Source organism: Apodemus sylvaticus, chromosome 9 (assembly GCF_947179515.1).
Source record: "Apodemus sylvaticus chromosome 9, mApoSyl1.1, whole genome shotgun sequence".
NCBI lineage: Eukaryota > Metazoa > Chordata > Mammalia > Rodentia > Muridae > Apodemus > Apodemus sylvaticus.
Window position 1 is genome coordinate 71,506,561 of NC_067480.1, and position 14,109 is coordinate 71,520,669.

The following is a 14,109-nucleotide window of genomic DNA, read 5'->3' on the forward strand; positions in this document are numbered from 1 at the left end:
TCTTTATGCTGTGCACCATGCAATTACAACATTTTGGGTGAGGTAAGGTCCCCTCCCTCCACTGGAAATCCCACATGACTATGAGAGGTGGCCATTTCAGTATCCATAGCACCTGCTGTCAGTTACCTATGTAGGCTCCTAGGAGACTGTTCATACCCAGATCTCTGTCTAGTCCCAGAGATGCTGCACACCACTCTTCATTCTTAACAGCAGGTCTAAGATAGAATCTCAGCATTACTGTGACTTGCATTTCTCTCATGAAAAGTGACACTGAGCATTATTTTAAATGTCGTCAGACATTTGAAATTCCTCTGGCTGAGAATTTTTTAGTATTGTGCTCCATTTTAAATAGGCTTATTTGGATTGCTTGTGTCTAATTTCTTCAGTTCTTTATATATTTTGGATATTGGTCCTCTGTCGGATGTAGGGTTGATAGTTTTGGAAGATAATTTTCATTACTTTCTAACATTATTTCCCAATCTGTAGTATGTCACTTTGTCCTACTGAAGGTATCCTTTGCTATGTTAGATACTTTTATTAGATCCCATTTATCAATTGTTGATCTTAGAACCTGAACCATTAGTTTTCTGTTCAGGAAACTGTCTCTTGTACCAATGCATTAAAGACTATTTCTCACTTTCTGTTCTACAAGAATTAGTGTATCTCATTTTATGTTGATATCTTTGACACACTTGCACTTGAGCTGTGAAGTGTGATTGATAGGGTGTATTTTCATTCTTCTATATACAAATATCCTGTTAGACTAGCCCCATTTGCTGAAGGTGCTTCCTTTCTCCATTGTCTTGTCATATTTGTTAAAAATCAAGTGTGCATGAGCTTACAGGTTTACTTCTTTGTCTTCGATTCAATTACATTGATCAAATTGTCTGTTTCTATAGCAAAACCATGTAATTTTTTTAATTAACATTGCTCTGTAGTGACACTTGAGTGTGGAGATTGTAATATCTCCTCAGATATTGGTATTTACAGGGTTATTTCAGCCATCCTGTATTTTCTGTTTTTCTTTTTTCTTTTTTTTTCTTGTTCTTTTTATTCGATGTATTTTTTATTTACATTTCAAATGATTTCCCCTTTTCTGGCTCCCCATTCCCTGAAAGTCTCATAAGCTCTCTTCCCTCCCCCTGTTCACCTATCCCCCCTTCCCCCTTCTTTGCTGTGGTATTGCCCTATACTGCTGCTCTGAGCCTTTCCAGAACCAAGGGCTACTCCTCTGTTCTTCTTGGACATCATTTGATATGTGGATTATGTCTTGGGTATTCCAAGTTTCTAGCCTAATATCCACTTATCAGTAAGTGTATACCATGATTGATCTTTTGAGACTGGGTTACCTCACTTAGTATGATGTTCTGCAGTTCCATCCATTTGTATAAAAATTTCATGAATTCATTGTTTCTAATGGCTGAATAGTACTCCATTGTGTATATATACCACATTTTTTTTGCATCCACTCTTCTGTTGAGGGATACCTGGGTTCTTTCCAGCTTCTGGCTATTTTAAATAGGGCTGCTAGGAACATAGTGGAGCATGCATCCTTATTACACACTGGGAACCCTCTGGGTATATGCCCAGGAGTGGTATAGCAGGGTCCTAAGGAAGTGACGTGTCCAGTTTTCTGAGGAATCACCAGACTGATTTCCAGAGTAGTTGTACCAATTTGCAACCCCACCAGCAGTGGAGGAGTGTTCCTCTTTCTCCACATCCTCGCCAACACCTGCTGTCTCCTGAATTTTTAATCTTAGCCATTCTGACTGGTGTAAGGTGAAATCTCAGGGTTGTTTTGATTTGCATTTCCCTAATGACTAATGAAGTTGAGCATTTTTTAAGATGCTTCTCTGCCATCCAAAGTTCTTCAGGTGAAAATTCTTTGTTTAACTCTATACCCCATTTTTAATAGGGTTATTTGGTTTTCTAAAAACCTCCCATGCTCATGGATCAGCAGGATTAATATAGTTAAAATGGCCATTTTGCCAAAAGCAATATACAGATTCAACGCAATGCCCATCAAAATCCCAACTCAATTCTTCATAGAGTTAGAAAGAGCAATTCTCAAATTCATCTGGAATAACAAAAAACCCAGGATAGGTAAAACTATTCTCAACAACAAAAGAAATTCTGGGGGAATCAGTATCCCTGACTTCAAGCAATACTACAGAGCAATAGTGTTAAAAACTGCATGGTATTGGTACAGTGACAGGCAGGAGGATCAATGGAACAGGATTGAAGATCCAGAAATGAACCCACACACCTATGGCCACTTGATCCTCGACAAAGAGGCTGAAAACATCCAATGGAAAAAAGATAGCCTTTTCAACAAATGGTGCTGGTTCAACTGGAGGTCAGCATGCAGAAGAATGTGAATTGATCCATCCTTGTATCCTTGTACTAAGCTCAACTCCACATGGATCAAGGACCTACACATAAAGCCAGACACTCTGAAGCTAATAGAAAAGAAACTGGGGAAGACCCTTGAGGACATCGTTACAGGGGGAAAGTTTCTGAACAGAACACCAATAGCGTATGCTCTAAGATCAAGAATTGACAAATGGGACCTCATAAAATTACAAAGTTTCTGTAAGGCAAAGGACACCATCAAAAGGCCAAATCAGCAACCAACAAATTGGGAAAAGTTCTTCACCAACCCTACATCAGATAGAGGGCTAATATCCAATATATACAAAGAACTCGAGAAGTTAGATCCCAGATGTTGAGCATTTTTTAAGATGCTTCTCAGCCATCCAAAGTTCTTCAGGTGAAAATTCTTTGTTTAGCTCTGTACCCCATTTTTAATAGGGTTATTTGGTTTTCTGGGGTCTAACTTCTTGAGTTCTTTGTATATATTGGATTAGCCCTCTGAAGTCAAGATTTGGTAAAATAGTTATTTTGATATTAGTAAACATTATTTAATGTTAGTAGGTAGTATCTGTCTAAAAAATCGGTCATTTCATTTAGATTTTCCATTTTTTTTTTAGTACAGGCTTTGATCTAATGATTCTTAGAATCTCCTTATTGGCTTTTGTTCTGTCTCTCTGTCTTGTATTTAGTTTGGCTAAGAATTTGGCTATATTTCGAATTTCCTCAAAGAACCAGTTCTTGGTTTCATTGAATCTTTGTATTGTTTTCTTTGTTCCTAATTTATTGATTTCGCTCCTGATTTTGAATATTTCTGCGTTCTACTTCTCTTTGCTATGTTGGATTTTTCTAGAGCTTTCAGGTGTAGTTTTAAATTGCTGATTTGAGAACACTCTTATTTCTTTATGAAGGCAGTTGGTGTTATGGGCTTTCCTCTTAGCTGTGCTCTCATTGTGTCCCATGAATTGGCGATGTTGTACTTTCATTTTAATTTCTTTCCTTACTGAGAGAAGATTGAGTAAAAATTTCTTCAGTTTCCATGAGTTGGTAGGATTTCTGTTCATTAAGTCATTTATTAATCCATGTTGGTCTGATAAGATACAACATGTTATTTTAATTTTCTTGTATCTGTTGAGACTTGATTTTTGTCTACGTATATGTTCAATTTTGGAGAATGTTCCCTGACATGCTGAGAAGAAGGCATAGTCATTTGTGTTTGATTGAAATATTCTATAGACATTTGTTAGGTCTATTTGTTTCATAATATTGGTTATTTTTAATATTTTACTTTTAGTTTATGACTGGTTTACCTGCCATTTGGAGAGAGTGGGATATTGAACTCTCCCCCTATTAATATCTTGCCTTCTCTTCAATTTCAGTTCTCTCCCTCTCCCTCTCTTCCCCCCTCTTTCTCTCTCCCTCTCCCTCTCTTCCCCCCTCTTCCTCTCTCTCTCTCTCCCTCTCTCTCTTCCCCTCTCTCTCTCTCTCTCTCTCTCTCTCTCTCTCTCTCTCTCTCTCGTGTGTGTGTGTGTGTGTGTGTGTCTGTGTGTGTGTGTTTGGGGCATAGATGTTCAACCGAGATGTCAACTTGGTGGATGTTTTCTTTGATGAATATTAAGCGTCCTTCCAGCCAGGCGGTGGTTGGCACATGCCTTTAATCCCAGCACTTGGGAGGCAGAGGCAGGTGGATTTCTGAGTTCAAGGCCAGCCTGGTCTACAGAGTGAGTTCCAGGACAGCCAGGGCTATACAGAGAAACCCTGACTCAAAAATACAAAAGAGAGAGAGACAGAGACAGGGAGAGGGAGAGAGAGAGAGAGAGAGAGAGAGAGAGAGAGAGAGAGAGAGAGAGAGTCCTTCTCCTTGTCTTGTGATTAATTCTAGTTGAAAGTCAATATTAAAAAATAGAATGCCCACTAAAGCTTGTTTCTTGGCTCTGTTAGATTGAAAAACACTTTTTCCAGCCCTTTACTCTGAGTAGTGGTTATCTTTTTTTGAAATGTCAAATGTCTTTATTCTTACAATGTACACATTAGAGTTTACTTAAATACAAAATGAACCCCTTTTTAAGATAAGAATTTCATTGACATTTTCATGCCAATTGGCCTTTTACTCAAAATCTTTTCAATAAAAAATAAACATTTAAATTGCTGAACTATTGTAGATATTAATTGTAATACCTGTCATAAAACTTCAGATTTTAGAACAGACTTTACTTGGCCCAAAGATATGTCCCTGCACTGAGCAGCGCCCTGGAGGAATGCACACCTTTTCAAACATGGATGTCAGTGGTAAGCTTGTCCTCTAGAAGGGCTGACCTGAGACTATACAAGGGCAGCTGAAAGTAGGATCTACTCAGAGTGGGTTTCTGCAAACATCAGCCCCGCCAGACACTGTGGAGTACTGTGAAAGCCCCAGGGCCACAGTTGAATAAGCACCCTTCAGCAATACTCCCCCAGTGATTCAATTGTGGGCTGAAACATTTCACCAGGGTTGCCCTTAAATAGGCCTGATTCTCAAGCTGACAGACCAGTGGTGTTCATCCTTACAAACACCTAAGAATACTTTTAGCTATCCTGGGTTTTTTGTTATTCCAGATAAATTTGAGAATTGCTTTTTCTAACTCTGTGAAGAACTGAGTTGGGATTTTGATGGGGATTGCATTGAATCTGTATATTGCTTTTGGCAAGATGGCCATTTTAACTATATTAATCCTGCCAATCCACGAGCATGGAAGATTTTTCCATTTTCTGAGGTCTTCTTCGATTTCCTTCTTCAGAGACCTGAAGTTCTTGTCATATAGATCTTTCACTTGTTTGCTTAGAGTCACACCAAGATACTTCATATTGTTTGTGGCTATTGTGAAGGGTGTCATTTCCCTAACTTCTTTCTCAGCCTGTTTATCATTTGAGTATAGGAAGGCAACTGATTTGCTTGAGTTGATTTTATAACCTGCCACTTTGCTGAAGTTGTTTATCAGCTGTAGGAGTTCTCTGGTGGAGTTTTTTGGGTCACTTAAGTAGACTATCATGTCATCTGCAAATAGTGATAATTTTACTTCTTCCTTTCCAATTTGTATCCATTTGACCTCCTTATGTTATCTAATTGCTCTAGCTAGAACTTCAAGTACTATATTGAAAAGATATGGAGAGAGAGAGCAGCCCTTGTCTAGTCCCTGATTTTAGTGGGATTGCTTCAAGTTTCTCTCCATTTAGTTTGATGTTGGCTACCTGTTTGCTGTATATTGCTTTAACGATGTTTAGGTATGGGCCTTGAATTCCTGTTCTTTCCAAGACTTTATCCCAGACTTCAAGCAATACTACAGAGCAATAGTGTTAAAAACTGCATGGTATTGGCACAGGGACAGGCAAGTGGACCAATGGAATAGAATTGAAGACCCAGAAATGAATCCACACACCTATGGCACTTGATCTTCGATAAAGGAGCAGAAAACATGCAGTGGAAAAAAGATAGCCTTTTCAACAAATGGTGCTGGTTCAACTGGAGGTCAGCATGCAGGAGAATGCAAATTGATCCATTCTTATCTCCTTGTACTAAGCTCAACTCCAAGTGGATCAAGGACCTCCACATAAAGCCAGCACACTGAAACTAATAGAAAAGAAACTGGGGAAAACCCTTGAGGACATGGGCACAGGGGAAAAGTTCCTGAGCAGAACACCAATAGCTTATGCTCTAAGATCAAAAATTGACAAATGGGATCTCATAAAATTACAAAGTTTCTGTAAGGCAAAGGACACTGTCAAAAGGACAAAACGGCAACCAACAAATTGGGAAAAGATCTCCACCAACCCTACATCAGATAGAGGGCTAATATCCAATATATACAAAGAACTCAAGAAGTTAGACCCCAGGGAACCAAATAACCCTATTAAAAATGGGGTACAGATCTAAACAAAGAATTTTCACCTGAAGAAATTCGGATGGCCGAGAAGCACCTTAAGAAATGCTCAACATCATTAGTCATTAGGGAAATGCAGATCAAAACAACCTTGAGATTTCACCTTACACCAGTCAGAATGACTAAGGTTAAAAACTCAGGAGACAGCAGGTGCTGGCGAGGATGTGGAGAAAGAGGAACACTCCCTCACTGCTGGTGGGGTTGTAAAATGGTACAACCACTATAAAAATCAGTCTGGTGGTTCCTAAGAAAACGGGACATGACACTTCTGGAGGACCCTGCTATACCTCTCCTGGGCATATACCCAGAGGATTCCCCAGCATACAATAAGGACACATGCTCTACTATGTTCATAGCAGCCTTATTTATAATAGCCAGACGCTGGAAAGAACCCAGATATCCCTCAATGGAGGAATGGATACAGAAAATGTGGTATATATACACAATGGAGTACTATTCAGCAATTAAAAACAATGAATTCATGAATTTTTTAGGCAAATGGTTGGAACTGGAAAATGTCATCCTAAACAAGGTAATGCAATCGCAAAAGAATACACATGGAATGCAGTCATTAATAAGTGGATATTAATTAGCCCTGAAACTCTGAATTCTGAAGATACAATTAGCATATCAAATGATTCCCATGAAGAAGGAAGAAGAGGGCCCTAATCCTGGAAAGGCTTGATCCAGTGTTGTAGGGGAGTACCAGGACAGAGAAAAGGGAGGGGGAAAGATAGGAGAATGGATGGAGAGAAGAGGACTTATGGGACATGTGAGGAGGGGAGAACTGGGAAAGGGGAAAGCTTTTGGATTGTAAACAAAGAATATAGAAAATATATATATAAAGCTGTCACAATTCGGCACTCAAGGTCCACAGTCCTCTACCCCTGCGCGGTGTACAGCTGTGGAACCCAGAGTTCTGGAATAAAAATCCTCTTGCTTATTGCATCAAAAAAAAAAAAGATTTTGAGCAATTAACTGAAATTTCCTATGATTTATTTACAAAAAAAGAAAATCCAACTAAAGAGTGTCACAATATTTAAATAAGAATACATAATAAAACACTTTAAAATACTGTTAAAAAAAAAGAAACACCTAAGAATAAACTATTTTTTGCTAGTTTTTAAGCATAGTACTCCAGGTTTCAAAGAAGAAACTTTCGGCTACTAGGAAGTGAAGCAGGAGGTTCAAGTGGCTGAGTCCAGCCATCTGTCTCAGCCGGGGAGGCCGGGCTCTCAGAACTGATACTCCCATGTGAAGAAAGGAGGGTTAGGAACAACTCAAGGAGACAGATGTCCATTTCCTCAAGTGGCAGCAGGGATATCGATAATACAGGGTCTTAAATGTGACCATTGTGACCAACTGTCATTGGGAAAAATGCAAACATAAAATATAGAATATGCAAAGTAGAATGTATATTTAACCTAGTCATACCCATGTGAGTACACACACACACACACACACACACACACACACACGACTAGCTTGCTTTATCCAAATAAAAAAGAAGCTCCTGGGCTATGAAGGGCCTCAGTAGAAATGTTTCCAGAAGGATAGACTTAATCATTTGTTTAAAAAGGCCTTTAGGCACAAGTTTATCACTGAGATTTTACAAATAATGTATTTAATTTAAATTGATGTTGTTGTTTTTAAGTCACCCTCAAGGCCAGGAGGCCTAGTACTCAGGAGTAGCATCCCATGCCCCAACCAGTGTCTTCTGAAGTGTATAAGAAAGACATGACAGGGTCTCTAGAGTCTTCCCCACAGGGACCAAAATTCTACTACAGCTTGATCTGGTTATCGAAGACTCAGGGAAGCTACAACATAACCTAGTGGCCTCTAGTCCCTGCACCCCACAAGGTGACCAGAGTTCCCTGTCCAACTTCAGAGCACCCTGAAACTCCATGAAATCACATTAGGCTTACGCAGGAACACAACCCACATCTGTGGCAGAGTGTATGATGTCTGTAGAGACTGTTCTGGTTTGGCTGCTCATCACTGGATACTGCTCCCATTCAGAGGGGTGGGTAGGATGGGAACAAATGTAGATGTGAAGCTTCATGTAAGGCTGTGTGGCTGTGTGCTGGACCTGCTTCTTTCTAGCATACAGGGCCAAATACACACTAGTCTAAAATGGATGCTGGGAGGGTGAGGACAAAGTTATCATCAAGGCAAGAATGTTCCATTAGAAAAAACAAAACAAAACATGTTCCTCCAGATCCCATGCTTGGCACATTTGAGAATCCCTGGCCCCGGCATTAAAGCTGGAGGCGTGCAGGTGGTTTCCTCTGTGTCGCCATCACTGCCCCAGGTACTCTACACAGCGGGGCAGTAGAGCCAAACTTTCCACGGCTTGGACCTTACCCTGAAGAAACACACGATCATCAGGAACACCGAGGAGGCCACAGAAAGCACCACATAGAAGCTCAAGTCCAGACCGGAGAAGCAAACCCTAAGAAAGGGCATGACTGCCTTGGCCTCCTTACATGACTGGGGGTCCTGAGGGCTCTGGAGTCTTAGGTACGGTCTGTGGTGCAGGCTCTTGGAAATGTCGGTTTTGGAAAAGCTCAGAATATGGGGTATACAGAGACTCTCCGTGTTCTGGACTTTCCTAGGGGTTAAGACCTTTGCCTTCGTCTTGCTCTCTACCTAGGTCTTCCCACTCACTAGGACAGCTCTGGTCCACAGACTCTGCATCCACCAGGTTGTCCATGCTGTAGTGCTGTTTCAGGAACACAAGCACCTGGCCCTCATGCCTGCTGTCCAGGTGTTTAATTTCCTTATGACAGGCTGGGAAGAGGTCTGGAATGTGTCATGGAACCTTTGGAAACTTTGGATCCTCATTCAAATGGCCATATTGTGCTTCCTCCAAAGCCAGAGAACAGTTTGGTCTGGAGTTTTCAGAGAATCCATGGACTCCTTAGAAATTTCCTCAAAATGTTTATCACATTCTTTGCACCCAAAGAATGTGCAAATATATCTCCTCATGGGCTACAACACAGCCTGGGGCAGGGGGGCTGCTGTACCAACCAGTGCTTCTGGATGGATGGAGACCTGAACAGTCAAAGTGTGAAACAGTTTCCAGAGGGAGCATGGGTAGCCTCTCAACTCCAATCAGCTTCCTTGATATCCCACCTACTTTATGTGTCTGGTAAGAAAGATTACAGAAATCTGCATTTTGTTGTTGACTGGGTCTAGGATGGCATTACATGGAATTGTGTCCAGGGGGAGGTTGGCCGACCACTCCTGCAGTGTATCCAATAGCTTCTTGACTGGTAGCTGGCCAGAAAACAGCTTTTCAATGAGTCATGAAGTCCTTAAATGTCTTTAACTGGGCCCTAGTCAGGGACCTGTGGGCAGCCAGCTCCATTCTCAACAGGTAGTGAAGTCCTGCCTCCAGGTCTGCAGTGTCACAGCTTGTTGGCCCTGTCAAATTCTTTCCAAACCACAACCGCTTCATTTTCTTGTTTGTTGAACCTTTCAGGAAAGGAAAGTAACTTTTTCCTCACATCTGGTAAGGATTTTAAGTAAGAGAAGAAAAAGGATAGAGGTTTTGCAACATTAAAAAATCCATGAGTCCCATTTGGGTAAATCAAGTAGCAAGAAAGAACTGAAGAAATGTCAAGTGTGCCCAGAAATACTTTCTCCATATCCAGTGCTCTACTCATCCTGATGTTGTCATATGGAATCAAATCCAAGATCACCTCTCGTCCACCACAAGAACCATTGCTCTCAAACACAATAGCATGGTATTGGTCACTGTGGCTGTCCATGAAGGAAAGGATGTCACTGAACCTTTAAAATGTTTTCCAGTTGTAAACTCCTTTATAAATGCTTTAAAATACCAGCAGGCTTCTGTGTGACCAGGGGCTTCATGTTGTACCTGGCTCTGATTAGAGCCTTCTGTGGCTCAAGATGAGGCAGCATGCTAGGAATGCAAATCCCCTAAAAGTCTTCAGACTTCCAGCCAGAAATGCTAACCTAGGAGTTACTGGTATGCAGATTCTACCTATTAAGCCCCTTGTGAAAAAGGAAGGACTGGAGCAGGGGTCAACATTGCTGGGGGCTCACCCTGAAGGGGGGGTAGGAGTGGATGTCAAATGTGCAGCACACATCCTGGCTCTTTTCTTCTGCAGAGTCCAAAGCAGGGACACAGTGGGCAGCGCCCAGTCTAGCATGTCTGAGGCCAGCACTCTCCAGGCAGGTGCACAGCACCACTACAAATGTAACTGCACCAGCCAAGAGACTGAGCAGTTGCCTGTGACCACTGCACTGTCCAGCAACCACAAGGGGTCCTCACACACCCTGTACAGCCACGCCCCACAACCCTCCTGGGGTCCCACTGCTGCCACCATCTCCAGCAGCAATAGCAGTCTCAGCCAAGGCAGCAAGGTCCCAGGAGAGGGTGTTCCAATGGTTATCTTTATTGCTGACGTATGTTTCTTGTATGCAGCAGAATGATGGACCCAGGTTATTGTATCCTGTGACCTTTTATTGGGGAATTGAATCCACTGATGTCAAAAGATGTCAAGGATCAATATTTGTTAATTCCTGATATTTTGGTGTTAGCTCTCTCTCTCTCTCTCTCTCTCTCTCTCTCTCTCTCTCTCTTGTATGAGTGTGTATATGTGTGTGTTTGTGAGTGCTTCCCTTATTTTATTTTTTGTTGGTGTTGAATTATTTATTTCCCGTGTTTTCTTTGGTGTAGTTAAACTCCTTAGTCGTAATTTTCTATTTACTAATTTTTTCTGTAGGGTTGCATTTGTAGATAGATATTTTCAAAATTTGGTTTTGTCTTGGAATATCATTATTTGGGGGTTTTTGTTTTTGATCAATGATGATTTGGGGTTTTGACGGGTAAGGTGGGCTTTCATGGCTTCCAGAAATCTGCATTTTGTTGTTGACTAGGTCTAGAATGGCATTATATGGAAGCTTGTCCTGGGGAGGTTGGCGACCACTCCTGCAGTGTCTCTAACAGCTTCTTGACTTCATTATGTATGTTTCACTCTTCAGTATCTTCACGCTTCATACAATCCAACATGACAATGGTAGCAAATTAATATTTATGAGTATAAAAGTTGTATTTATTGGATGGACAAAGTCTATACAACTCCAAAGCAGAGCTGGACCTCTAAAGATCTCAACCAGAATATTTCCTTCTCTTTCTCTTTCAGTTCCTGGCATGCTGCTTATCTGGTCAATATTACAAATGATGACTACTTCAGGTGAGTCTATTTATGGTTAAAGTCAGGGGAAAAGATAGTGGAATATTAAATACTGCTCCCTGGAAGGGAAATGTTCACTGTTAAGTGTAAAACTATTTATGAGTTTTATATTTTTATATTTTAAGTACCGATGCCCTATTTTTAATATCTTCATCCTCACCATTAATGTTTACATAACTTAGTTGAGAAATTACACATTTGAATCCATTTGATGCTTAAGAGGCCAGCATGAAGAAGACACTATAACTATAAAGAAGACAATATCCACCCATGATTCTTGGTTCTCCCAAAAAGGAGCTGGGTCCAAGTAGCAGAAATGGCAGATGCTCCCTCTAGTCTCTCCTCCTGCCTGTGTTGCTGATTCATGTTTCAGACTCAGGTCCTCATACTTACATATCAAACTTATGTAAAAGCACACATACATTTATAAGTAATGCATCTGTACAACTCCTGAAGCTGAGGTTTTTATAAATAACATTCTGCCAGTCATTGACTTAATAAATCAGTCCTTAAGAATGGGCATTACTAACTTGTCCTATAGTGATTAATGATGAAAAACCAGAGAAATCTCCCAGAAAAGGAAGCATAAGTTCTCCCAATTGAAATTTGACCATTTTTAAATAGATATTTATGGTAAAAAAATATTTACCAAAAGCCTTCTGAACACCTATATTCAACACTTGAGTAGTTATAAAGTGATATGCTTCAAAGGACATGAAAATTAGTTGAGTGCATTTTGTGTTTCTTGCAGCTTCCTGCCCCCAGTGTAATGAAAATGCCAGCTGCTTCAACAGCAGCCACTGCATTTGTAAAGAAGGGTTCTGGACAGGCTCTAAGAATAGAAGGATTATTGAGCCCCATGTGAAATGTCAAGGTAAAATAGTCTATCCTCATATGTTTTCTATTGCTGTGATTAATACCATAAGTAATCTGGGGAGGAAATGGTTCCTTTTATCCTACACTTCAAGGTAATATTCTATTACAGTGGAAAGATAGGGAATGGATTAATAATAATAATAATAATAAAACACCAAAAACCAGAACAACATCAACAACAAACTGGAGAAAGGGAATGAATGAGAGACCATGGAGGAGTGTTGCTTACTTGCTATCTCTTCATGGTTATTTCAACCTAGTGATTTGAGGAAAGTCATATATTTAACAGCTTAGTTACAAGTTGGTGAAATTGTTTTGGAAGGATTAGAAGGAATGGGCTTGTTGAAGGACTTTTGGTAATAGAGGTAGAGCTTGACATTTTAAAAATCCATGCCACTCTCAATTAGCTGCTTCTTTACTTTCTGCCTGTGAATCAGATAATATGTAATATATCAAATACTGCCCCATCACAGTTCATAAAAATATGTTGTCCTTCTTTATGCCATAATAAGCCCCCAATTAAGTGCCTTCTTTTATAGATGTTATTTGTCACATTGTCTTTCACAAAAATAAAACAATCTTATGACAGCATTTTCTCTTCAGTTAAGGTCCTTACTTTAAAATGCCTTTTCTTTGTTTCAAGTAGAGAAAGAAAAAAACTAAATAACAAAATGGTTTAGTTCAATCATTAGAGAGAATTTAGATATATTCTTTATTTGCATTTCAAATGTTGTTCCCTCTCCTGGTTGACGCCCTGAAAATCCCATAAGCCATCTCTCCTCCCCCTATTCCCCAATCAACCCTCTCCTGCTTCCCTGTCCTGGTATTCCTCTACACTTTGGCATCAAGCCTTTCCAGTACCAAGGGCCTCTCCTCCCTTATGTGTCTAGCAAGGCCATCCTCTGCTGCCTATGTGTCTGGAGTCATGAGTAACTCCATGTGTACTCTTTGGTTGATGGCTTTGTTCCTGGGAGCTCTGGGAACACTGGGTGATTCATATCATTGTTCCTCCTATGGCGCTGCAAACCCCTTCAGCTCCTTGGGCCCTTTCTCTAGCTCCTCCATTGGGGACCCTGTGCTCAGTTCAATGGCTGGCTGAAAGTGCCCCGTTCTGTATTTGTCATGCACTAGCAGAGCCTCCCAGGTAACAGCTATATCCAGCTCCAGTCAGCAAGTACTTGTGGGCATTGATAATAGTGTCTGGGTTTTGTAACTGTATATGGGATGGATTCCTAGATAGGGTAGTTCCTGGATGGTCTTTCCCTCAGTCTCTTCTCCACACTTTGTCTCTGTATCTTTTTCTGTGGGTATTTTGTTCCCCCTTCTAAGAATGACCAGAATATCCATATTTTGTTCTTCCTTCTTCTTGGGCATCATTTGATGCGTGAATTGTGTCTTGCGTATTCCAAGCTTCTGGGATAATATCCACTTTTCAGTGAGTGCATACCATGTTTGTTCTTTTGTGATTGGGTTACCTCACTTGGGATGATATTTTCTAGTTCCATCCATTTGCCTAAGAATTTAATGAATTCATTGTTTTTAATAGCTGAGTAGAATTCTGTTGTGTAAATATACCACACTTTCTGTAACCATTCCCCCACTAAGGGACATCTGGGTTCTTTCCACCTTCTGGCTACTATAAATAGGGCTGCTGTGAACATAGTGGAGCATGTGTCCTTATTGCATGCTGGAGAATCCTCTGGGTATATGCCCAGGAGTGC

At 40.6% G+C, this 14,109-nt stretch overlaps 1 protein-coding gene and 1 pseudogene across 1 annotated transcript in view; one reads left to right on the forward strand and one right to left on the reverse strand.

Moving 5' to 3' along the window:
- Positions 1 to 14,109, forward strand: part of LOC127692310 (adhesion G protein-coupled receptor E4) — a 101,121-nt gene that overhangs the window by 16,519 nt on the left and 70,493 nt on the right. The window contains exons 3-4 of the mRNA XM_052192523.1: positions 11,462 to 11,512; positions 12,264 to 12,386. Coding sequence (XP_052048483.1) covers positions 11,462 to 11,512; positions 12,264 to 12,386 — 174 coding nt within the window. The remainder of the gene's footprint in view (positions 1 to 11,461; positions 11,513 to 12,263; positions 12,387 to 14,109) is intronic.
- Positions 8,604 to 10,214, reverse strand: LOC127692735 (sulfhydryl oxidase 2-like; annotated as a pseudogene).